This window comes from Typopeltis vanoorti, chromosome 22 (genome assembly GCF_054136105.1).
Source record: "Typopeltis vanoorti isolate ZY-2024b chromosome 22, IOZ_Tvanoo_1.0, whole genome shotgun sequence".
NCBI classification, from domain to species: Eukaryota; Metazoa; Arthropoda; class Arachnida; order Uropygi; family Thelyphonidae; genus Typopeltis; species Typopeltis vanoorti.
This window is the reverse complement of record NC_143570.1, coordinates 62,811,124-62,838,877: the sequence shown is the minus strand read 5'-3', so window position 1 is coordinate 62,838,877 and position 27,754 is coordinate 62,811,124. Positions and strand designations below refer to the sequence as shown.

The 27,754-nt window shown below is 36.6% G+C and overlaps 1 protein-coding gene across 4 annotated transcripts in view; it reads right to left on the bottom strand.

Moving 5' to 3' along the window:
* LOC150094462 (hemocytin-like) overlaps positions 1-27,754 on the bottom strand; it is a 2,636,009-nt gene that overhangs the window by 2,264,317 nt on the left and 343,938 nt on the right. For all 4 annotated transcript variants that reach the window (XM_090412206.1, XM_090412207.1, XM_090412208.1 and 1 more), the window contains exons 12-13: positions 24,232-24,463; positions 12,749-13,046 (exon numbers count right to left, since the gene is read on the bottom strand). In XM_090412206.1, coding sequence (XP_090268332.1) covers positions 12,749-13,046; positions 24,232-24,463 — 530 coding nt within the window. The remainder of the gene's footprint in view (positions 1-12,748; positions 13,047-24,231; positions 24,464-27,754) is intronic.

The window sequence follows — 27,754 nt, the reverse complement described above, 5'->3', positions numbered from 1 at the left end:
CAAACCTTATTAGAAAAGCTAAGACATGTTGGAATAGACAGGTATCTGCACAGGTGGTTTAGAAACTACCTTGAAAATAGAAAACAGGTCACACGTATCAGGTCAAACTGCAGTAGAGTGCTACTAGTAACCTGTGGAATGCCACATGGAGCGGTTCTCTCCCCAACTCTATTCAATATTTATATACACGATATTAACCACTTACCTCTCAAAGGCAAGATCTTCCAATACACAGATGATACAGCTATGATATCCATCCCTAATAACGCAAGCATAGCCCAAACAAATATGCAACATGTCATAAATCTGCTCATAGATTGGCTCACTAAAAACTCCATACACCTAAACTCAGATAAGACAAAATTAATGATAGTCAGAAATCCACTGACTAAACCAGTTAATTATATATATATATATATATATAACTATCCAACATCCACTCTCCATCATAAAAAACACACAGAACAATAAAACTACTACCATCATTCAGGATAAAACAATATAATACCTTGGAATTTACTTTGATGCAGATATGAACTGGAATAGCCACATAAAGCATCTACAAAACAAACTCTGAACAATAACTGCCAAACTCTACAGGTTAAAATACATAGTTCCCACAAGCCTGAAAACACTAATATACAAAACACTATGCCAAAATATACTAAGATATGCTTTAAAACCGATGTGTTCTGTGCACACTACAAACTAAACAGATCAACATCGTTACAGTACAAAATGATAAAACTTATCTTTTGTGAACAAAGAGACAATACTGGCTTTATATACACCGTAATGTCTGAACACAAAATACTAACAGCAAAACACTTATGTCGCTATGCAGCTATGCTAAAATATTATTTTGATGCCAACTACAGGAGAGCCAGAAATACATACTGTATAACAGGACCCCAGACAACTAATTATATCATATATAAATATAATAATCACTACAGAAAGGCCACTTGAAGCTTCCAGATCCCAGACATTTTAAACAAATTACCTTTTGAATACAGGAACCTTACAAACTACAATAGCTTGAAAAGAGCCTTAAGGACATATTATGAACAAGAAATATGCACCCTACACACCTAACAAACTTAATGAAACACAATATATTAGTTCAGGCTTTCCAGTTCAATGACATGTCATGACATTCCAAATTATTGTGTGTGTGTGAGTGTGCACTAGCATCCCTGCATGTACATCTAAATGAATTTCCCATCCTATGGCAATAATGAATATCAGACCTATCAAACATCAGCCCTGCATCCATCACAGCAATTAAACCAATAAACAATAAATAACCGGTGTCATCCTCAGATAAGCTTACTAAAAAGTTTTGAGGATGCAAGGTGAAACATTACATCTCCACTGAGATCAACACAAAGAAAAAAAAAATTCCTTTTATTATAAGTACTGTAGTTAAAGTGCTTAAATATACTAAAACAAAAATTGTAAATATATGTAATTTATTGCTACTGTATAAATATTCAACCGGAAAGTCTGTATGAATTTCATTGTAAAAAAAAAAAAAAAGAACAATATGTTTACACATAATTTATGTGTTATATGGAACTTAAGTGTAGAGGACATAGCAGAGGATAGCTTAATTGTGAGTAAGCAGTAGATATTTGAGGAAATAAATAACCTTGATGTTAATAAGGCGATAGGATTTGATGAAATATCACCAAGCATTTTAAGGGAATGTTCCAGGTACTGGCAGTAGCATGCCTGTTTAATAAGAGTTTTGCAACAGCAGAGGTTCCAAGAGAGTGGAAGGAGGGTAAAATTTTTCCACTGCATAAAGGCAGTGATAAGGTTGTAGCTTTCAATTATAAGTTGATCTGCATATCTGAAGTTGTGGTAAAGGTCCTGGAAAGATTGGTGAGAAGTATGATACAAATGTGGGTTGATAACAGCGGTATTCTCTGTGGTTATCAGCATGGGTTTGTTAAGGGGAAATCATGTTTCACTAACTTACTTATGTACTATAACAAGGTGACAAATACCTTGGACAGAGGAGATGCATATACAGTGGTGTACTTGGATTTTGTAAAGGGTTTTGATTGACTACCACATGACAAGCTGTTAATTAAATTGAAGGAGATGGGATTAGATAACAGACTTCTGTGTTGGATCAGTGACTGGCTGTCAGATAGGTATCAGAAAGTTGTATATAGGGGTGCAGTATCTCGAAAGAGAAAGGTCACCAATGGTGTGACAGGAGTCAGTTTTGGGGCCATTGTTGTTCAATTTGTATCTTAATAATATTGGGTTTGGTTTAACTAGCGATATCCAGCTGTTTGCAGATGATGCAAAACTGGGGAGAGCAATGTACAGTCAGGCTGATGTTAATGCCTTACAAGAGGATTTGAATAGGTTGCATGAATGGGCAGGTAAGTGGAACTATCAGTTCAATGTTGCCAAGTGTAAGGTTTTGAGATTTGGTAAGCAACGATGGGACGCCAAGTATACACTTGGTGGGGAAACTTTAACAGAAGTAGAGGAGATGAGAGATCTAGGAGTGATGGTGGACAAGGACCTTAAATTCAGGGGTCACATTGCAAAAGTTGTGAAGACATCACATCGAATAATGGCAATGATGCAGAGAACCCTGACATGCAGAAATAGAGAGGTTATGATTCCATTGTATAAGGCATTGATAGGGCCTCATATGGATTATTGTGCACAGATTTGGTTGCCGGGTTTTCATGGTGATGAGGATATGTTGGAAAGGGTACAGAGAAGATTCACAAAGGTGGTCAGTGGTCTTTGGAATGTGGAGTACGAGAACAGATTGAGGGAATGTAAGTTGCAGAGCCACGTGAATTGGAAGAAGAGGGGGGATATAATCAAGACATATAAACTGGTCAGGGGTTGTTATCAGGTAGACATGGAAGAGATTTTTCATAGAAGTGGAGAAGGAAGTAGAACAAGAGGCCATTGCTGGAGGCTGTGTAAGGAGGGTGTGAGCAAAGGAGTGAGAAGTAGATTCTTTGCATGGAGAGTGGTTGGTGAGTAGAATGCATTGCCTGAGTGTGTTGTGGATGTGGACACATTGAATCAGTTTAAGACGCGGTTGGATGAGTATTCTATGCAATAGTGAGTAGTACCTCCCATGATGAGTCTCTGACTCCATGGAGGTCGGGGGTTGATGATAATAATAATAATATTATTATTATGCGTTGCATAATATATATATGAGCAAAAAAATTATTATTAAAGCATTTTTTTATTGAAATTTAATGTTGAAAATGAATCATATATGCAGCACTTAATGCTGAACTTTATAAAATAATATATTGGAATGTCACTCAAGATGATTATTTCACATATGTAAATATTTTAGAGATCAATAAAAATTATTACTATTAAAAAAAATATGATTAACATCTGACCTCCATAGAGTCAGAGATTCATCGTAGGAGGTACACACATCACACACAAAGCTCATCCAACCATGCTTTAAACTAATACAATGTCTCCACATTCACAACACACTAAGGCAATGCATTCCATTCATCAACCACTCTCCATGTAAAGAACCCTTCTTCTCCTCACATCCTCCTTATACAATTTCCAGGGATTGCCATTTTATGAAAAATCTGCTTATCAACCTGATAACAACTCCTGACTAGCTAATATGTCTCAATCATATCCCATCCCCATCCTCCTGCTATTCACAAGGCTTTGCAATTTAAATTCTCTCAATCTGTCCTCGTTCTCCACATCAAATACCACTGATCACCTTTGTGAATCTTCTCTGGACCCTTTCCAACCAGTGGCGGCACGTACATAAGCACTGTGACATTGCAGCACCCCCAAGGAAAAAATACAAAAATTAAATATTGTTTGTGTTTATAAATAATAACAATGCTTACGACATTATATAAATGCAGTACATGTTAAAGATTATAGCTTATATTTCGACATCGATTGAATAGTTAATAATTGGAATTGTTCTATTAATGCTTTAAATTACAAAACAAATGCACTGCAATCTAACTGTGATATTCATTTGCTCTTGTCACGTTATGTCATTCCCACACTGCTCAAAAGGCAGTATATTTTTAGTGTGCTTATGCATGGTCGTGGTGAACTATTTTTTGTAAATCTTATTTTATTTTGTTAAAAGAACATATAATTATTTATTTATTATAGATACAAGGCTGAATTATGACGAGTGTCACTGTTGAAAATATGAAAATAATTATATTTTTTTATTATCGTTACACCAAACAAATGCACTGTAATCTAATGCCGATATTCATTTGCGCTTGTCATTGCTATTGATACGAGACTTTTATTATTGATGTTTGTTCGTGGTGAGGATGAAATATTACTTTTAATAAGGCAATTTTTAATATGTAAATTTATTTATTAATAAATTCGTTACTGATTAGGAAAAAGCAAAAAAAGTTTTTTTTTTTATATGCAGCACCCACACTTAAAATTTTCACTGGCCACCACTGTTTCCAACATATATTCATCACCACGAAAACCCAGCAACCAAATCTGTGCACAATAACTTACATGAGGCCTGATCACGGCCTCATACAATGGCATCATAACCTCTCTATTTCTGCATGCCAGGATTGCCATTATCTGACCTAACTTTTTCACAACTTGTGTAATGTGAATCCCAAATTTCAGAACCTTGTCCACCACCACTCCCATATCTCTTATCTCCTTGACTTCCTATAACGTTTCCCCACTAAGTGTATATTTTGCATCCTATCGTTTCTTACCAAATTTTGAAACCTTACACTTTGCAACAGTGAACTGACAGTTCTTTCTGTTATATAACTTGCAGTTATTATCATCATCATCATCAGACCTCCAGGGAGTCAAGAAGTCCTCAAGGGTGGTCACATATCATCCATACCATCTGTGATACCTTCTCTTATAATCATTCGTTTAGTGTGAAATAATGAGAAAACTGTTGTACCCACTCAGGTTCTGCGAAAGAAAAATTTAGTTCTCACCCCTTTCTTAACTGCACACAAACTCCAATGGATGCATCCCTCCCCATGTCCTCTCCCAACCTTCCATATAATGAAAAATTTTATCAACAGATATTAATGCCCTCTCAAATGTTTTTAGACCTTTATCATATCACCCTCTCTTTCTCTTGTCAATCACTGTCTGCAGTCCATGTTTTCAATCTATCCTTATAATATACATTCCATAATCCTGATATCATCCTGCAATTTTTGCTGTATGACCTCTGAACTTCAACTTCCTATCCACATAACATCAAGCAGTGGCCCACCCAGTGAGGGGACCAAGGGGCCCCTGGTCCCCCCAAAAGAAAAAGTTAAAATACACTAAAAAGTTTTCCAAAATACTTTTCCTAATTAAAATTCATTTTTTATTTATGTTGTGTCATGTCTTCTATTTCTATACTACTTATGAATTAGGGGTCACATAAGGTGAGAGTACCCTATAGCAGTGTTTCTCAACCTGTGGTCCACGACGATGGCAAAGGTGGTCCACAGGCAGACTTAAAATAACCAAATAAATCTATATATTTTAATTATCCAAACAAAACAAATTAAAATTTAATAAGTAAGTAATTAATATTACTTACTTATTAAATTATTAAAATGGATACTTAAAAAATAAAAAAAAAATAGTTTCTTTTATTTTGTAGCAGCAGAATGATGAGTAATAAAAGAGGGGTTAAGTGAACAACAATATGGTTTTATTGCTTCCACTTTCCCTTGCTGTTTTGTCAGATTTGAAGTGAACATGTGTTGTCCACATGACCACATTTCAACCAATTCCTTGTTGTTTATTGATTTTTATTGTTGAAGGGTTTCCACCTTCAACCAAGACTATATAATCTTCAGAAGTGCTAAGTAATACTTGGACAAAGGGTGTTGTGAGTTAACCCCCAGTATTTACATATTTTTAGGAAATCGTGCAACTGAAAGACAAAACAAGCTGCCAGCTGAGTTGAAATGCTAACTCTCTTCAACCAAATTCCATATATGAAACTGCCATAACAAAATTCACTATATATATATTTCTAAGTTTTAACACGTTAACGAATTTTAACACCTTCGGTTAAACTGCTTTGGGGCAGGCAAACTCACACATATCTAATTAATAACAATAGTGTTTAGTTAGATACTGTGTTTGCCAGTGGAACATATGGTTTTGCTTGAGTCTATACAGCATAGTTTCTGTATGAAATGACATGTGATTCATTAATTAGCATCAATTTTATCCCAGTTGTCTCTAATTGAAAATATTAAATATATCACACAGACTGCTGGTACCTTATTCACTCACATAATAAAAGTACTTGTTTTTCTTGCCTCTGCAATATAGTGGCTATCGGGGAGGGCGTATTGTTTACCGCTGGAGCAAATTACTATCCTCGCTCTGAACGTGTTTCAGCTTTTCTTCATTTGCGAGGTATATTATTATTATTATTATTATTATTATTATCCAGGCCTCCATGGAGTCAAAAAACTCATCATGGGAAGTCCTTCCTAAGAACATAAAGTCTGTCAAGACTCATCGAGGGAGGTCCCCCCCTAAGAAACACAAAGTCTATCATACCACTCCTTAAACTCATTGACCCTTCTCGCTCTCCCCACTCCATCAGGCAATGCATTCCATGGTTCAACCACCCTCCATGCAAAGAAACCACTCCTCACCCTCTTGCTCACAGATTCCTTTCATAACTTCCAGGGATGGCCTCTTGTAATCACTCCTTCCCGCTGTTCATACAAGTGAAAAAACTACCCAGTGTCAAACCTGTAACAACCTCTCAACAGTTTAAAAGTCTCAATCATATCACTTCTCCTTCTTCTATCCACCAAACTCTGCAGTCCACGTTCCCTCAGCCGATCCTCGTAACCAAAATTGTACAGTCCTGAAACCATCTTTGTCATCTGACTTTGTACCCTTTCCACAGTTAATTTATCCCCTTCAAATCCTGGAGACCAAATCTGAGAACAATAGTCTAAGTGTGGTCTGATCAGAGACTTATACAACGGAATGATAACCCTTTTATCTCTGCAGGTCAGTGTCTTTCTCATAATTGCAGCAATCCTCTGTGTTACCTTCACCAACTTTGCAATATGTCCCCTAAATGCTAGGTTCCTATCAATCATCAATCCCAGATCTCTTGTCTCCCCTACTTCCTCCAGTATAACTCCTCCCATAGAGTATGCAGCATCCCATCGATGTTTCCCAAACCTCAAGACCTTACATTTTGCTGCATTAAACTGAAACCCCCATTCATTTGCTCATCTATCTAGCTTATTCAAATCCTCTTGCAGGACTACCACATCTGCACTATTACTAATAATCCTTCGCAGCTTCGCATCATCCGCAAACAATTGAATATCCCCTTGCAATCCACTGGTAATGTCATTGATATGAAGATTAAACAATACAAGTCCTAGTACTTAGCCCTGTGGGACCCTACTTGTAATCCTCTGCTTACTTGAAACTGCTCCACCATACACAACTCTCTGATACCTATCAGACAGCCAATCCTGAATCCAGTTGACCAATCTGACATCCAGACCCATGTGCTGCAACTTAAATATCAGCTTATCATGTGGCACCCTGTCAAATGCCTTTGCTAAGTCTAAGAAAATTTCAGTATATGCCTTTCCCTCATCTAATGTTCTTGTAACTTTATTATAAAAGGCTAGCATATTGCTAAAACAAGAGCGGCCTTACACAAATCCATGTTGACTCTCACAGATAACATTACCCTCATCTGCCCAATGCTGTATACGGTCTCTCACTACTGTCTCCAAGATATTAACAACTACTGATGACACACAAACTGGCCTATAATTAGACACTTCCAGTCTGTTACCACCCTTATGCAATGGCACTATCTTACCTTCCTTCCATTCCCTGGGCACCTTTCCCACAGCCAGACTTTCATTGAAAAGCCAGGTTAAAGGCACTGTCAGTTCCTTAGCACATTCTCTCAAAACTCGTGTGTACAACTTCCTTCAGAGTACAACTGGAGGAATATATGTGAAACTTTTTAATTTCTTTTTTCGAAAAGTAAAATCAGGGGTGCGAATTATATGCGAGGGCGAGTTATATTTGAGTAAGTACGGTATTTCAATTATGGATAAGTACATTGATACCTTCTTTAAACGGAAAAATAGCTCGGATGACAGTGATAATAGAAAATAAGTTTGTAAGGACAGTTTGTGTGTAGTTTCTGAAGAGAAAGAGGGCTGTAAAGAATTCACAGAAACACAGAATTCCCATCAATTGCAATGCGATAATATTAATACGCTGAACGAAAGGAAAGAATTGCTGACTTGCTGGACACTCGACCAGTGGATCTCATTCAAAGGTAAATACAAGTGGTTATTTTGTAGGAACATTTTTCTGTTTTGTGACTTTTCTCCCTTTACAGTAATTATGCCTACATTATTGTGTTATTATTCAACAAATGTTTACAATTTTGAATGTGTATTTCAATTATCATGTGGCACCCTGTCAAATGCCTTTGAAAAATCCAAAAAAATGGTAGTATATGCCTTTCCCTCATCAACTGCTCTTGTCACTTTATTATAAAAGGCAATCATATTACTAAAGCAAGAGGCCACTTAATAAATCCATGTTGACTCTCACAGATAACATTACCTTCATCTGCCCAATGCTGTATACGGCCCCTCACTAATTTCTCCAAGATCTTAACAACTACGGATTAAACACAAACTGGCCTATAGTTAGACACATCCAATCTGCTTCTGCCATGTATGAAATGGCACTATCTTACCTTCCTTCCATTCCTTTGGTACCTTTCTTGTAGCCAGACTTTCACTGAAAAGCCAAGTCAACGGAGCTGTCAATTCTTTAGCACATTCTCTCAAAACCTGTGGTAAAATAAAATCCAGTCCCACTGCGTTACAGACATCAAGGATACTCAGTATTTGGAACACTTTCTTCCATTGCACCTCTAAACCTTGAACCTGCCCTGCCCTATCCCTCTGGTATTAAAACTTACATCTCCAGGATGAAATATTCCAATAAAGTGTTTATTGTAGAAAGTTTTTAACTTGGGTATATTATGTATTCAAGATACCAAGTAATTTTATATAAACTTGGTTTTTAATCCTATTTCCCAAGTAAGCAAACAGACAAATCAAGTTTGCACCTGCACGTAGTGCAAATCTGAGGCAACTCGTGGTAACATAGTGCCAGTCTGAGGCAACTCGTGGTAAAGGTGGATTAAGCTCCGATCAGTTTCCTTAGTATTTTTCTCCTAATGTAAAGCACATCCCCTTGCGGAGATGTATGATGCTATGCATTAAAGGCAATGGTCACTACCCATACCAGTTTCAACCTTTATTGAGGTCTCGTCAGTGGGAGCCTGACCTGAAAATGTTAAAGTTGAAGTAATGCAGAGCTTATGAATTTTACTTAAACAAGTTGCCACAAGGTGCTTTGACCTTATTAAATAAAATCTCAGGATGAGAGATAAATGTAGAAAGTTTTTAACTTGGGTATATTATGTGTTCAAGATACCAAGTAATTTTATATAAACTTGGTTTTTAATCATATTTCCCAAGTCAGCAAACAGACAAGTAAGTCAAGTTTGCACCTGCATGTAGTGCAAGTCTCAGGCAACTTGTGGTAACGTAGTGCCAGTCTGAGGCAACTCATGGTTTACCACGTACTCCAGTACTCCGCCTCTCATTTTCCTTTCCTATCGTGCCAAAAAATGCTGTGCCCTGCTACTTCTATTCCTGTTATTATATCATCTTTTGTCAACAACATCTCAGAGATCCCAATAAACTGAGGCAACTCATGGTTTACCACGTACTCCAGTACTCCACCTCTCATTTTCCTTTCCTATCGTGCCAAAAAATGCTATGCCCTGCTACTTCTATTCCTGTTATTATATCATCTTTTGTCAACAACATCTCAGAGATCCCAATAAACTTTGGCCAGGCTGATGATATCACCATCACCAATTCATCTTTATTCTAGATACTCCTAGCATTAGTATAAAGCATAAAAATTTCACTGCTTCTATACCTATCATTATCCTCTCCAGACTCTACTAGACTCAGTCTTATCTGATGTCATCCCTCCCCTCCTCCAAGCACCAATTCCTAAAAGAGGCCACCCCTGCTACCATCCACCCTAAGAATTCTCATTTCTCTGCAATGACAGACTGGCTCATTCAGAAAACAGCAATCTCTCCATATGCCTACCTTCCTCATTCAAATGCAAGCAGTCTCTCACACAACTCCTTTCTGTCCCCAAATGCCAAGCATCCACATATTCCAATCCTCTCTTCTGACACATTCTGGCTATTATGCTATTCATTATTACTAATCTTCTGCTCAGCTTGTCATTATCATACCTAGGTAACACACACACTATCTTTCCTCTCTGCGTTTTCTTTTGTAGAACCTCAAGCATGAATCTGAGATCTCTCGCCACCCAATTTACACTGCATCTCAAATCATTCGTGCCCACCATTACAATCATCTCATCCCTCTTAATTGCCATAGCCACAACTTGTATTGTTCCTCCAGGCAAACACTTCTCTGCCATCCTATCTTGCACATCACGGATCATCTAGTCTCCATATCATACCTCTTACCACTCTGTTCCTTGATTGTCTACCTGCATCACTCACGCTCTCTCCTCTAACCCTTTCTCTCCATATTCCCCTACTTACCTGCTGTCCTGGCATCACTCTATCCCTAGTTCCAGCACTCCCTCACATTTTTCTCATTCCCTCTCTCCAACTGTTTCCATTCTCTCCTCTTCTATCATTCCCATATATCTCTCTCTCATTCCTTCTCTTCTACTGTTTCTATTCTCTCCTCTTCTATCATTCCCATAACTCTCTCTCTCTCTCTCTCATTCCCTGTCTTCTACTGTTTCCTTTCTCTCTACTTCTATTGTTCTCATAACTATCTCTCATTCCCTCTCTTCTACTGTTTCTATTCACCTCCTCTTCTATCATTCCCATAACTCTCTCTCATTCTCTCTCTTCTACTGTTTGTATTCTCTCCTCTTCTATCATTCCCATAACTGTCTCTCACTCCTACTCTAATTCGCTTAATCTCATCTTTCATACTTCTCATCTCATTCCCGAGACAAACACAGATGATGTTATACTTCTAAATAAAGCTGCTACAAGTCTGCAAGATTCCCTGACTAAATTGAATTACTGTTGTAATAGATAAGGTTCGAAGGTCAGCAGTAACAAAACAAAGACAATGAAAATAGGCAGAATCTTTGAAAATATCAACTGCATTGTGAATGAAGAACCTATAGAACAAGTAAAACATTTCAGCTACTTAAGCACAATTTTTAATGAAGATGATAATAAATTAAATATGGAAATAAACAACAGAATCAACAAAGTAAAAATATAGTAAATATAGTAAAAAAATGCTTTAGAAGATAGAAATGTAATATCTGATAATGTTGGAATCTTGACAGGTAACAGATTGATTTGGAGGAAAGTTGTAGATAGGAAGTTAATAATGTGTAAGTTTTTCATGTAGTACTATAATATCCAGTACACCCCTTGAATAAATTTATATGGAATAAGAGAGGAATTAGTCTAAATGCTAAATTAGCTGTATACAAGACAGTATTGGAATCAATTTTAACATATGGATCTGAGAGCTATATTAGAAATAAAATGCTTGACCAAAGACTAGAAATTACAGATATGAGAGTCCTGAGAAAGATTAGGGCATGAACAAATGGTATCAATGGCAATATCATATTAAAAATGAAGATATTAGGAAAGAACTCGACATTGTTAGCATCGAGGAATGTGTTAACAGAGCTAATCTCAGGTGGTATGATCACTTAAAAAGAATTGGAGAGGAAAGATTAGCATAACAAATGTTCTCTGCCAGGAAGTTTGATATAGTAAAATACAGTAAGATAAAATAAAGTAAGATATAGTAAAAAGTGCTTTAGAAGATAGAAATGTAAGATCTGATAATGTTGGAATCTCGACAGGTAACAGATTAATTTGGAGGAAAGTTGTAGATAGGAAGTTAATAATGCGTAAGTTTTTCATGTAGTACTATAATATCCAGTACACCCCTTGAGGGTACATGTCAAGAATTTGATGATGATGATGATGATCCTTCCTTTGGCTTCCTGCTATCACACATCGGCAGTACTCAACTTTGGATCTCACATTCTTCTGCTGCATCATATCAAAAAGGAATTGCTTGTTAGCAGTGCTCAGTATTTCCAGGCAGTCACCCTACCAAGTACCAACTAAACTCTGGTGGTTTGCTTAACTTAGTTGTCATTCATAATTATTGCTGAGACAACTGAGATTATAAGACTGGAGAGGACAGTATGTTAAATGTTTGTGTTCTTCAACCAGTTTGCTTCTGCTTTTATGAAACCCAAGTTTTCAGATATAAAATTTGTGCAAACTCTGTATGAGACTGGCTAACTAAGCTTCATTTCAAAATTCATAACTTCAGTGACTGACATGCCTTCAACCAGCTTGACTGTTGACAATATTATCAAAATAGAATGGGTTGACAGATCGGTTGTTAGTGCTTTGTCTGTTAATGTGTTCAAGGAGAGGTATGATATATTGTGTGGATAATTTGGGTCTTCTGCGATGAGTCTTCGGACTCCATGGAAGTGCCTGTTCAATCAATCAATAAATAAATGAATAAATATTGGTCTGCTATGGTTTGATTTATGTTAAAAATTAAAAATTTTAGATTTATGTATGATTTCTTACCTGTAAGTCACGTTTAAGTTTCAGAACATAAGGGTTATTTCCCATAAGAGTTATTATTATTGATTTTGTACATGATAACTCATCTTCAAACACTTTACTGTTTTTAATTCCAGGGTAGCCACACTCTGCATTCTCTTGAATAATAGTAAATGTATCATGGTATACCAAGTAGTAAGAACAGGTTCCCAGAAATTCATAGTTTACTCCATCAAATGTGGTATAATGTGGATCTCCAACAGATATACAGCGTGCTTCACACTTCTGTTTTGTGCATTTCCAAGTGCCTGCTTGACATTCACTTAAAGAATAATAAAAAATAATTTCATTATCTTAGTCAAATTAAAATAAAAAAAGCCTTACAATAAGTAAAGCAAGGTTTGCATTCCACTTGTAGAAAGTGTTTTCACTTGGTTATTAAATTAAAAATTGCAAGAGTTATATTCTTATTTAATCTTTAATCCAAGTTTATACAAACAAAGTTTGCATATGAAGTTTCTTCATGCCTAGGCTACTTGTATATAGAAGCTAATGAGTTTACATTAATTGCCTTAGTATCACATAATGCAAAACTTACATCCTTTTTGGTGTGTATAATACTATGCATTATGAGAAGGTCCACTACCCAGACTAGTTTAAAGTTTTATCTATGTCTCATCTGTGGATACCAGACCCAGAAGAGGCACCAGTGTTGAAATAAGGCAGAATTTATATATAATAAATACACAAAAAAGTGAAAATGTACAACTTTATTATTAAAATACTCTGGATTAGAGCAAGTTGTAGAAAGTTTTTTGCCTGGCAATAAATTAAATTAATAATGCTAAGAAATTATATTCTTGTTTAATCCTTAATCCAAATGAAGCTTGAACGTTAGGATAAATACATTAGCAGCTAAATAATGCAATAAATATCTCATTTATTTTCTTTGTGTTATGAATTGAACTGCAAAAAAATCAAGGATAAACAGCTGGCAATACCTAATATTTTGCACATGTCCAAACATTAAACTTTTCTTAACATATCAGGTTTCAGATAATCAGGGTAGTCTCACATTGGAATTCAAGTCCAGAGCCTATTGGTAAAAACACCAAAAAATTATATTCTTGTTTGTTTAATCCTTAATCCAAGTGTAAGCAAATAAAACATGAACATGAAGTTTCTTCAAGACTAGGTTATATAAAATGTAATTCCTGCCTGGTTGGCCGAGTGGTTAGTGTATCCACTCTCCAGCCAAAAGGCTGTGGGTTCGATTCTCGCTGTGGGCATGGATGTTATGGAAATGCTAAAAAGTGGGGGTAGGCAGTAGATGGAATTGGTAGTTGTCCCCTGGGTGGAGACAGAGAGCTGTAGAGTAGGTGCCCTCCTTCGATGAGTCATTGGACTCCCTAGAGGCATCAGGTAATAATAATAGGTAATAATAATGACTTCCCATTGATTGCTTTAATATTTCATAATGCAAAACACTAATCCTTTTGAGTGGTATGTAGAAAGAATGAGACTTAAGGTCTCAACTTGCTCTGTTCCAGAATATTTTAACAATAAGGAATTACACCTTTTCACTACCTGCATATGGGATATATATGACTTGTGCATTACTTCAACCTTGGTATCTCTTCCAGTTCTGTCTCACACTGATAAGACCTCAATAAAGGTCAAAACTGGTCTGCAATTTACACCCATTTTAATGAGTATAAACCAGCACATTTATATGTATGCTCGCTTTTTTGTATTATATAACTTATATTGTATTTATTATTTTTGGACCTTTTTTCTTAATACTGTTGTTTTCTCTTTAGTTGTGTTTTATGTTATGCACTGTGTGATTTTTTTTCATTTTTTTCCATAAAATTTTCTGTTTGCTTGTGTGCATAGTATTTTGTTGTCTACTTTCTTGTATTATATAACTTATATTGTATTTATTATTCTTGGATGTTTTCTTTTAATGCTGTTGTTTTCTATTTAGTTGTGTTTTATTTTATTATTATTATTATTATTATTATTATTATTATTATTATGTGACAGCTCCAAGGAGTCCAGACACTCATCAAAGGAGGGCACCTACTCTACAACTCTCCACCTCCACCACTCATTGCACCAACTACAACGAACCACAGCTACCATCATCTACACCAAAACCATCTACTGTCCACTACCACCACACTAGAATTTTCACAGACAATCACAAACATCTATGCCCACAGCGGTATTCGAATTCGCAGCCTTTTGGCAGGAGAGTAGGTATCACTCGGCCAACCAGGCTGGCAAATTTTATATATCATGTGATTTTTTTTTTCCCTTAAAATTTTCTGTTTGCTTGTGTGCATAGTATTTTGTTGTCTGCTTTCTTGTATTATATAATTTATATTGTATTTATTATTCTTTATGTTTTCTTTTAATGCTGTTGTTTTCTTTTTAGTTGTGTTTTATTTTATTATTATTATTATTATTATTATGTGACAGCTCCAAGGAGTCCAAACACTCATCAAGGGAGGACACCTACTCTCCAACTCTCCGCCTCTACCACTCATTCCACCAACTACAACAAACCACAGCCACCATCATCTACACCAACACCGTCTACCGTCCACCACCACCACCACCACACTAGTATTTTCACAGACAATCACAAACATCTATGCCCACAGCGGGATTCGAATTCGCAGCATTTTGGCAGGAGAGTAGATACCACTCGACCAACCAGGCTGGCAAATTTTACATATCATGTGATTTTTTTTTTCCTTAAAATTTTCTGTTTGCTTGTGTACATAGTTTTTTGTTGTCTGCTTAGTATGGGATCTCATGGCTGAAATCAATGGATGAGGCATTAGTCACTTGACTCTTAAGCAGGTCTCAGCAATGAATCATTATAAAGTTTTCTTGTGTAGTTTTAAAATTTCATAACTTCCATTCCATGCATGATAAAATCAATCTGTAAAAGGATAATTGAATGAATTTATTACAGTTTTACATACATTTATTCCTGGGATTGTTAATTCTCATGTATCCATTGTGTATACAAACCGAGATAGAATTCTGAAGTTCTACAAATACATTTTTCTGTTGATTTCAATAAAACCTGAATCACATTGGTTATCATAATCTTCAGATCATCTAAAGACTGAGATTTTGTTGAATAAATGATAGTCTTAACATGTCCTCAGAGAAATCTACCCATGGCACACAATTTACTTTCTCTTTGTTGTTTATTATTTTAACGGTATAATAGAACACAGAAACTAAGTAAATAATTAATTTATTAACTTGATGCTGATATTTCGCTGGTATTATAACCAGCATCTTCAGAGCACAAAAACACTGTTTGTCACAATACGCGAGACTAAAACAACGTGGTGTACTTAAACAAAATTGTAGCAGCAACACAAAGACTAGAGTCCTGATTTTGGCGCCCTCTATCTGAAAAAAAAAAAAAAAAAAACGCTATCATATATTACTAGAGTCCTAGAAAAGTGCTAGTTTTTTCTTAATATGACTGTCTCCCAGATCTTCGGCAAGTTAATACAGCCATATTTGTTGAGATTTGGAGTGTGTTTTAGGGCTTCTGTCGCCTCTAAGAACAATCTCCCTGATTTATATGGGTTTCTGTGTAGTACTTTTGTGTTTTTCCAGTTGATCCTGTGTGCAGGGGTATCCAGAGCATGGTCTGCTAGGCCCGACTTCCCATAATGATAATTCCGGACGTATCGTTTATGTTCGCTGATGCGGATATTCACAGTTCTTCCTGTTTGACCGTAGTAGGCTTGATTGCATGAGCAGGGTACTTGGTAGACTCCTGGATGTGATAAAGGAGGAATGCTGTCCTTGGGTGAGCGGATGAGGGTGACTAATTTGCTACATGGTCTGAATGTAGTGCGTAGTTTATGTTTATTGAGAATTTTTGAGATCTTTTCGGATGTGCCTTTAATGTAAGGGATGGTGACTGTTTTGTTGTAGTTCTCTGTGGTGGATGGTGGGAGGGGTTTCTTAGGAGTGTTTAGTATTTTGTTTATTTTTTGTGGATTGTAGCCGTTGGCCAAGAAGGTGTGGCGTAAGTGAGTCAGTTCAGCGGTAAGAGCCTTGTCATTTGAACAGATTGCTCTCGCTCTATGGGTTAGCGTTTTTAATATGCCATATTGTTGAGAAGGATGATGGTGTGATTGTTTGTGTAAGTATCTGCCTGTATGTGTGGGTTTTCTGAAAACTGAAAATGATAAGGAACCATCTGGGAGACGTGAGATGAGTGTATCCAGGAAGGGCAGACAGTTGTTGGCTTCCAGTTCCATAGTAAAGTGGATTTTTGGATGTCAGCTATTTAAATGTGCTAAGAATGTTTTCAATGTCTTCAATGCAAGAGCAATCTGTTCAAATGACAAGGCTCTTACCGCTGAACTGACTCACTTACGCCACACCTTCTTGGCCAATGGCTACAATCCACAAAAAATAAACAAAATACTAAACACTCCTAAGAAACCCCTCCCACCATCCACCACAGAGAACTACAACAAAACAGTCACCATCCCTTACATTAAAGGCACATCCGAAAAGATCTCAAGAATTCTCAATAAACATAAACTACGCACTACATTCAGACCATGTAGCAAATTAGCCACCCTCATCCGCTCACCCAAGGACAGCATTCCTCCTTTATCACATCCAGGAGTCTACCAAGTACCCTGCTCATGCAATCAAGCCTACTACAGTCAAACAGGAAGAACTGTGAATATCTGCATCAGCGAACATAAACGATACGTCCGGAATTATCATTATGAGAAGTCGGGCCTAGCAGACCATGCTCTGGATACCCCTGCACACAGGATCAACTGGAAAAACACAAAAGTACTACACAGAAACCCATATAAATCAGAGAGATTGTTCTTAGAGGTGACAGAAGCCCTAAAACACACTCCAAATCTCAACAAATATGGCTGTATTAACTTGCCGAAGATCTGGGAGACAGTCATATTAAGAAAAAACTAGCACTTTTCTAGGACTCTAGTAATATATGATAGCGGTTTTTTTTTTTTTTTTTTTTCAGATAGAGGGCGCCAAAATCAGGACTCTAGTCTTTGTGTTGCTGCTACAATTTTGTTTAAGTACACCATGTTGTTTTAGTCTCGCGTATTGTGACAAACAGTGTTTTTGTGCTCTGAAGATGCTGGTTATAATACCAGCGAAATATCAGCATCAAGTTAATAAATTAATTATTTACTTAGTTTCTGTGTTCTATTATACCGTTAAAATAATAAACAACATGTTCGACGAACACATAAGTCTGTCCACACGTTACTTTCTCTTTTATAGAAGCCATTTGTTTATCCAAATTCTGCCAAAAAATAAAAATAAATAAATAAATGTTTTGCTAAACTACAATAAAATAAATGAATTATTCTTTGTGCATACCAAACTTCACTAAATTACATTTATAATGTTTTTTTTACAGATTGATTTTTATCATGGAGAGAATGTGACAGATGTATAAAACTGCACAAGGACTTGCATAATGACCCTGTATATACTTCAGCATTTATTTAACCTCAGTATCTTACTAGCTCCTGCTGAAGAAATCTAAATCAAGGTCAAATCCAATATGGATGCTGGTCCTCCTACTTTCTTCTTACCCTCTTGCCAACACATGGCACTGATATGCTACATGCTTCACAACTTTTCATGCTCAGATCACATATAAAAAAAATTCTGTTGATTCCTTCTCCTCTTCCTATGCATATACATATAAATAAAACACATACACACGACTTCTGCACTGATTTAATCTCAGAATATAGCTGCCACTGATGAGATCTCAGTATAGGTTAAAACCCAATTGTATATTTTTATTTTAATAAAAAGATCACACAAAAAAGATCATCGAACTGTACCTTAAATCCATTCACATTTTCCACACTCACTATGCTTTCTTCGTCTTCTTCTTTGGCACTACAGCACCATGTAGGGCCTTGGCCTCCCATTTTTTTGGGAGGCCAAGGAGAGTAGATACCACATTTTTTGGGTTTCATAGCTCATTACGAGGTGGGGTCGTTATCCTCCATGCTCAATCATGTGTAATTATCTGTGAAGCATTGTGTTCTTAAGATCGGTTTGACTGCTTTGCAGGAGGAAAAACCCCAGATAAACTGGGGAGAAAAACCTGCAGTCCACACCCAAGACTGGCTAACTTAACTATGTCTGAGAAAGATCCTTAGCTCCTCACGTCAGTGACAAGAATCGAATGCAGGACACCCCTTTCCCAGGCATATGGTTGCGGAGCACATAACCACTCGGCTAACCACGCTGACTCACCACGCTTTCAGGCAACAAATTTCACTCGCCAATCACTCTCCATGCAAAGAACCTTCTCTCACTCCCCTGCTCACAACCTCCTTATAGAGCTTCTAGGGATGGCCCATGGTTCTACCAGTGTTTCACTCTAGTCTATGAAAATTCTCCTGTGCATTAATCTGGTAAAACCCCTCACTAATTTATACATTTCAATCATATCCCTCTCCTTCTCCCATTCACAAGGCTCTGAAAATTGCATTCCCTCATTTTTCATATTCCACATTCAAGGGACCCAATACCATCTTAGTGAATCTTCTCTGAACCTCTGTAACATATCCTTATTCCCATAAAAATCACCTATCCAGATCTGTTCGCAACAGTCCAAATGTGACTTGATCAGAGCCTTGTACAAAAGAACCATAACCTCTTTGTGAAGGTCAACCTGATTATTGCCATAATCCATTGTCATTTCATCATATGTTTAGCAATGTACTAATCTTCAAGTCTTTGTCAACCAGCACTCCCAGATCTCTTATCTACTCCATTGCTTCAAAATTTTTCCATTAAATGTATACTCTTCATTTCATCCTTGCCTACCAAATTTCAAGAGTATACAATCTGAATATTGAACTGGCAATTAAGCTCCACTCACTAAAACACACAGTTTATTCAGCTCCTCCTGTAAGACCACAACATCTGATATACTCTCAGTTCTTCCCAACTTTGCATCAACTTCAAACATATGCATGTCTTGATATCATTAACACAGAAATTAAATCTAATCACTAATTATTATCAAACCAAATTCATTCCAATTTAGTTAGCAGTTTGTCATGTGGCAATCTAGCAAAGGCCTTTGGAAAATTCAAGTATACCATTGTATAGGCTTCTCTCTTGTCCAATGAACTGGTCACCGTGTATAAGCAGATTGCCAAAACATGACTGACCTTTAACAAACACAAACCAACCGACAGAGAGAATAGTGCAATCATCAACCTTAACCTGAACACCAGCCCTCACCAATCTCTCCAACAACTTCACCATAACCTCAGACACACACATACTGGCCTATAATTTTCATCCTGTCTAATCACTTCCTTTAGTGAAACAATTTTATCCTCTTTTCACTTTCCACTCCTCTGGAACTTGCCCTTTGCAAGACTTGTGTTAAACTGCCAAGGACACCATTAACTCCCTGAAGGGATGCATCTCTAGTTGGCCTACACGTAATGCACCCTGGGTAACACTAAATGAGCTAGAGAAATTGCTGGCAGGCAGACTATCTTAATGATCTCCTGGATATAGACACATGAAATTGCAAGCTATACAATCACCAATTGGTTCTTTTCTCAGGACCATAAGACAAGAATCCTGGGTACTAATTTCTGGATTTGCCAACTCAACATTGAAGGAATCAGCTTTGCTAAAAGTCAATATCTCTCAAAAATCCTTCAAGAAAATGGTATAGACATAGCTGTCATTCAGGACACACACAGATAATGAAGAACAATTGAAATCCAGAATAAGAATTGCAGGGAATGATATTCTAGGAGCTATATATCACTAAGCTCGTGGCTGTGCAATTTGCATATGCAGTATAGAGAATGCTCACTTAATATCAGTACATATTAATCAGAATATACACATTATCACAGTGAGAGTTGAAGATCTCACAGTGGTTAACATCTACAAGCCTCCCATGGTAGAATGGCTACCTAAAGTAATCCTCACATTTCCACATCCTACTATCGACATAAGGGATTTTAACAGCCATCTCACCCTGTGGAATTACAATAATAATAATGGAAATGGTGAAGCATTAACAAACTGGGCTGAGCAAAACAGTCTGAACTTAATATTTAATGTTAAGGACAAAGGAAACTTTAAGTCTGCAGCATGGAATAGGGAACATAACCTATACCTCTGCTTTATTACTCAAAATTTGCAAAATCAGCCACTAAACAGAAGACATGTCCTTATTAGTAAACTGATTGTTGTATGTACCTTGTATTGTGGTCTTTGATTTGCTTGTTTGTGCACACACACACACACACACACACACACACACACTCTGCTCTAGATTCTTCATTCCCATGGAATCTAGGCAACCAAATCTGCATGCAGTAGTCCAGATGTGGCCATATTAAAACCTGATAAAGTAGATTGATAACTTTCTTTTCCCTGTTTGTCAGTGTGTTTTTCAACAGCAAAGTATTCTGATGTGCCATTTCAGCAAAATGCCCTTTAAACTTCAGCTCCCTGTCCATGATCATCCCCAACCTGGCCTCATCAGTTTCCTGGAGTACAGTTCCATCAGTGTGTAGTGCACAGATTGTGATCTCTACTTTCCAATGTGCATGACCTTACACTTGGCCATATCGAACTGACGACTATCCTTTTTCTCATACTATCAGTCTATTTAAGTCGTCCCTACAGGATCTCTACATCATTTTCATTGTCTATTACTCTTCCTAGCTTTGAATCATCACTAAATAACCGAATACTTCCTCTTAAATCATTTCCTATAATACTCATGTACAAATAAACAATAGTGGACCAAATACTGAATAAGTAAGAGGGAGCTGAGACTGGAAATATTGAGCATCTGAGTGAGAAGTATGAAACTATGAAGCTGCTGCTGAGAGAAGAATGTGGCCAGGTAAGGCTACAAAAAAGTTGACAACTGGTCTATAGAAAGCTTTGCACTAGGTTACACAGTATATTATACTTCCCAAAAAATTATATTCTTGTTAATTCTTTACCTTAGCATAAGCAAACAAAGTTTATGCATGAAGTATTTTGCAACAAGTCTACTTGTATATAGGGGTTGTTAGCTTCACATCAGTTACCTCAGTATCCCATAATGCAAAAACATTATAGGAATAGTCACTACCCGGACTGTTTTGACTTTTACAGACGTCTCATCAAACCTCAAATAAAAGTCGAAATGTTGAGGTTGACAGACCCAATAAGATACCAATATTAAAGCAATTGCAAAAGTCATTTTTTTCTATATTTTTTTCTTCTGGGTAAGAGTGGTGTATCACCATATTCTTAAATACTCCATATCAGAGATAGCTGTAGAAAGTTTCACCAATGTTATACCTAACAAGAAATTCTAGTTTAAATTCTGATTATCCTGGTTTTAATTTTAAGGTTCTGGTTTTAATCCTTTTTTCCCAAGCATTTTATCCTTTACTTAAACGATGAAACCTCAATTAAGTTTGAAAATGCTCTGTGACCATTTCCATAATGTGTTTGCATCATGCAATCTGAGACAACTAATGCAAAATCTATACACAAGTAGACTAATCATGAAGATACTTCACAGAAACTTTGTTTTCTTATGCTTGGGTAAAGGATTAAAATAAAAATATAATATACGTCTATCCCAGAAGTAAAACTTTCAATAATTATTTGTGATCTAGAGTATTTAATAATGTAGTGATAGAACATTTTACTACTTATATATATAGAAAGTATATGATTTCTGCATTGATTTCACACTGGTATCATAACCCATTTGAACAACAACAAGACTCCAGGTCCAGATGGAATCACAAACAGAATAATCAAACTACTCCCCAGAAAAGCCATTGCGCATCTAGTCAACATAATCAATGTCATCATTAGATTCAAGCATTTTCTCATAACTTGGAAGACGGTGGATATCAGGCCAATCAAAAAGATTGGAAAGAACTCTCAACTCCCTGAAAGCTACAGACCTATCAGTCTTCTATCAAGCCTTGGAAAGGTAGCAGAAAAAAGTCATTCTTACAAGGCTTCAGACAGCAACGGATATTAGTAATTATTCCGGATGACAGTTTGGATTCAGAAAAAGCCATAGCACTGAACAACAAATACACTGACTGGTCGAATATATCACAAAAGTTTCAACTGGAACCTTCACATAGCTGTGGTCTTTATAAATGCTGCGAAGGCTTTTGATAAGGTGTGGCATCAGGGTTTTCTCTACAAACTCATCAAATTCAATATACCAATTAATCTAGTAAAAATAATTGACACATACCTCAAAGACAGATACATGCAGGTCAAAATAAATGAAACTGTATCAACCAGACGCAAAATCCTAGCAGGTGTGCTGCAGAACTCACTTCTGGCTCCCCATGCTATTTTCTATCTATATAGCTGATATCCCTCAAAACCAAAGTTCAACAATCACAGCATTATATGCAGATGATACTGCTTTATTAGTAAGATCTCTCAGCCCCAAACTGGTTATCAGAAGACACCAAAGCAGTATTCATACACTGGAGAAGTGGCTGATGGACTGGAGGATCCAAGCAAACTCCCAGAAGAGTTCAGCCATACTGTTGTCCAAAAAAGAAGGTCCAGACCAAGGAGGACATACATCTGCTAGGAGTCAAGATTCCATGGCAGACTCAACTCAAATATCTCGGCATGATGCTTGACAAAAAACCCCAATTCACCAGTCCCATAAAACGCATAAGCTCGAAGACATCCAAAGTAATTGTGCAACTTTACCCCATGATCAACAAAAGAAGCAAACTGGATACTCAGAACAAATTACTCATATACAGGATGGTAATGCACCCAGTCATCACTTACACATCTCCCTGCATGGAACCATACCTCAGATACAAACATTCAAAAACTGCAGAGGATACCGAATAAATGCCTGAGAATGATTCTGGATGCCCTATGGTTCATTAGAAACTCCCAGATTCACAGAGAAGTCAACATTCCCTACATCACATCCCTCCTTCATGATCTAGCAGAAAAGTTCTTCACCAAGACAAGCAATCATCCAAACCTGCTAATCAAGAAAGCTTCGGACTACAATGAAGCAGAATTCTACAAATACAAAAGACCCAAGTCAATTCTATGCTTAGCTGAACACAGCTAATCAGACTGCCCTTCCAGAGCGAGCTTAAAGCCTCAAAGAATTCTCCCCTCAAACAAAAGGGGAATATAAAAAGCATATATGCTTCACCCATCAAACCAGTAACATTCTGCATTCACACCAGTATCTTCCTGGATGTGGTTTTCCACAGACATGGTTTCCTACTGATGCAGTCTTGATCACTACATTCCATTGGATGCTTGTATGTAATTTTTAATATCGATTTATGAGTTATTAAGAAAGATGATAATAAATTAATAACATTAATAACAAAAAGAAGAATGCTTTTTTGTGTTGCAGTTATCACTAATTTAATGCTACTTACCAGGAATTACAGTCTTGATCAACTTTTTCTCCAGGCCCATATTCTTGATTATTATGTACACAAGGACAGTGCTGTAGTTCTATGCAGTGGCCAGAATGAAAAACAGTGCCCTTAGGACAATGACAGCCATCCACACAGTGATCATTCTCACAACCATATATGGTATTCTTGCATGTCTTTGGACAAGAAGTACCACAGTCGTCATAAACCATCCCTGCTGGACACTGCAGTGCTACAATATTAAAGAAATAATAGTATTTACTAAAATAAAGAGCCAAAAGGCTTCAGTTCAGTGATGAAAATTCATATAAGTAAAATGGATATTAGATCCAGCATTATTTCAAAGACGAATGTAGAAACTATGAAAGTTTTATAAAAATAGGTTTACCAGAAAGCTTACAAGAATACACTGGCATTCACGAGTTGCCTTAGCACGGACAACTTAGAAAACATAAACGCTGCCCACGCATCTATATATTCTCTTTCTATTAGTCCATTTTGATAAGGTTTCACTGGACTGACAGCTGTTTAAAACTAGTTGGTTCTCAGAGACCTCCGAAACTTTATCAAAATGGACTAAAAGAAAGTAAATATATAGAAGTTTAGATAGCATTTATGTTTTCTAAGTAGTCCACACTAAGGCAACTCATGAATGCTGGTGAGCATATTCCGGTAAGCTCTCTTGTCAACTTATTTTTATGAAACTTTCATAGTTTCTATATTCGTCTTTGAAATAATGCAGGATCTAATATCCACTTTACTTATATAAATAATAGTATTATTTACGGTTCTCCATATAGTCAGAGGACTCATTGCAGGGAAAATAAACTTTCTATACACACCATAATAATGTATATCTTCAAGATGAGCTATATCATAACTCATCCTGAAGATATTCAGCATTGAAGCACTATCTGCTCCATCAACACATTCTATTCATTCATCACCTTTGATGCAAAAATTACTTGGCATTTCCACATTTACATGCCACTTGTACAGTTTCCAAGGGAAACAACAACTCACTCTTCTAATACCTGTTACTCTAGGCAACATCTCTTGAACAGGCAGGAGCCTGTCAGAGAGATGTTGCCTAGTAGAGATGGTATCAACAATGCCCTTGGATTGAAAAGACCTGGGTTCAAATCTTTGCATCACAAATGAAATGCAATGTTCTTTGCATTCCTGTCAGAGGTTTAATGGAATATTAACACACAGAGAAAGGATTAAAACTAATTTTAATCCTTTCTCAGTGCTGTTAATATTCCATTAAACCTCTAATATGAATTCTTCACAGCACTTAAGCCTCAACACATGTTCTTTGCATTTCATTTGTGATAATTATCTTTCTAAGATGCAAAGACTTTTATAAGGGCTTTTCAAATGTGAGTTAGCTGGTCTCACATGGAGGTGGAAGGATTTTTCCCTGCTAGAAGAAACATACACAATTTACAGACATAATACACTAATCTCATAGCATTAGCTGCTTCAGCTATAATTCAAATTAAAAATAACAATTTCATAGGCTTTTCTCACTACTTAGGTGTCTCAATCATCTCACCTTTTCTTTTCTCTCCATTACTCGCTACGTTTGTCCTTGAAATAATATTTCAAAGTTCTTAGCTGATTGTATCTATGCTCTCTCTAATGTTTCCTTATCATATAATGCTCTCTAGATGGTAACAAATGTGTGGCCTAATCAGTGTCTTATTTAATGGCACTATCCCTTTTCCATACAGATAAAAGTCTTTTGTTATGTCAGAAGTTTTTCTAGATAATATTTACAATTTTGAATTGTGTTCTCTGAATTTAAGCTCCCTCACCAACCAATGCCTCCAGATCCCTTGCAATATCCACCTCCTGGAACAAACTTCCTCCAATACAAGACAACTTATTCTATCTTCACTCACTAATGTGCACGACTTAACTAGCAAGACTGAACTACATCGTACTCTCTCTCTATTAATTGTAACCATCATCAAATTCCTGATGCGTACCCTCAAGGACTGTAAAGGATATTAGGATACTACTACATGAAGAACTGACATAATTACTAACTTCCTGTGAACAATTTTCCTCCAAATCAATCTGTTATCTGTCAAGACTCCAACATCATCAAATCTTATATTTCTGTCTTCTAAGGCACTTATTACTATACCAATCTACCTATATCTTGCTCTTCCTTCAGGTCCTGCCAATCTAGCAGAGAATCTTTCCTCTCCCATTCTGTTTAAGTTACCTTATCACCTGAGATTAGTTCTGTTAACACATTTCTGGATGCTAACAATGTCAAGTTATTTCCTAATATCCTTGTTTTTAATATAATATTGCCATTGATGCTATCTGTTTGCACCCCTAATCTTTCTCAGGACCACATATCTGTGGTCTCTAGTCATTGGTAAAGCGTTTTATTTCTAACCCAGCTCTCAGATCCATAAGTTAAAATTGGTTATAATTTTAAACATAAGTTAAAATTGAACAGATTGCGTGAATGGGCAGGTAAGTGGAACGGTCAGTTCAATGTTACCAAGTGTAAGGTTTAGAGATTTGGTAAGCAACGATTGGATATAAAGTATACACTTGGTGGGGAAACTTTAACAGAAGTAGAGGAGATGAGAGATCTAGGAGTTATGGTGGATAAGGATCTGAAATTCAGAGGCTACATTGCACCAGTTGTGATCAAAAAATGGCAATGATGCAGAAATTGTATAAGGACTTCATCAAGCCTCATATGGATTATCGTGCACAGATATGGTCGCCAGGTTTTCATGGTGATGAGGATATGTTGGAAAGGGTACAGAGAAGATTCACAAAGATAGTCAGTGGGCTTTGGAATGTGGAGTACGAGGACAGATTGAGAGAATGTAAGTTGCAAAGCTATCAAAGGCTTGAAATGTGGAAAGGCAGCAGGAGTAGGTGATATTCGACCAGCAATGCTGAAGTATGATAGTATAAATGTCTTACAGTTGCTGCACTGCATAGTTCAGAAGGCCTGGACAGAGGGACGAATTCCAAATGATTGGAGTAAAGTTCTCATAGTACCCATATATAAAAATGGAAATAAAATTGAATGTGAGAATTACAGAGGTATTTACCTACTCAGTGTTCTGGTAAGATTTATGCAAGTATACTTGCTAAATGGTTGAGAAGAATTGTGGGAGAAAAGCTTGGTGAAGAACAAGCTGGATCAGATCAAATAGAGGCTGTCAGGATCAGATCTTCACTTTACGACAAATAGTTGAGAAATCATGGGAATATAACAAAAATCTGTATTTAAGTTTTGTTGATCTGGAAAAGGCATATGACAAGGTGCCAAGAGAGAAGCTATTCAACACACTATAGTTGTATGGTATCAATGGGGCATTATATGAAGCAATACTTAGTCTTTATTTGAGTTGTAAGTCAGCAGTTAGAATCGAAGGAAGTACAGAAAGATGGTTTAATGTTAAATCTGGTGTCAGACAATGATGTACATTATTCCCTCCGTTATTCGTTATTTATATGGATCATATTATGAAGATGTCAG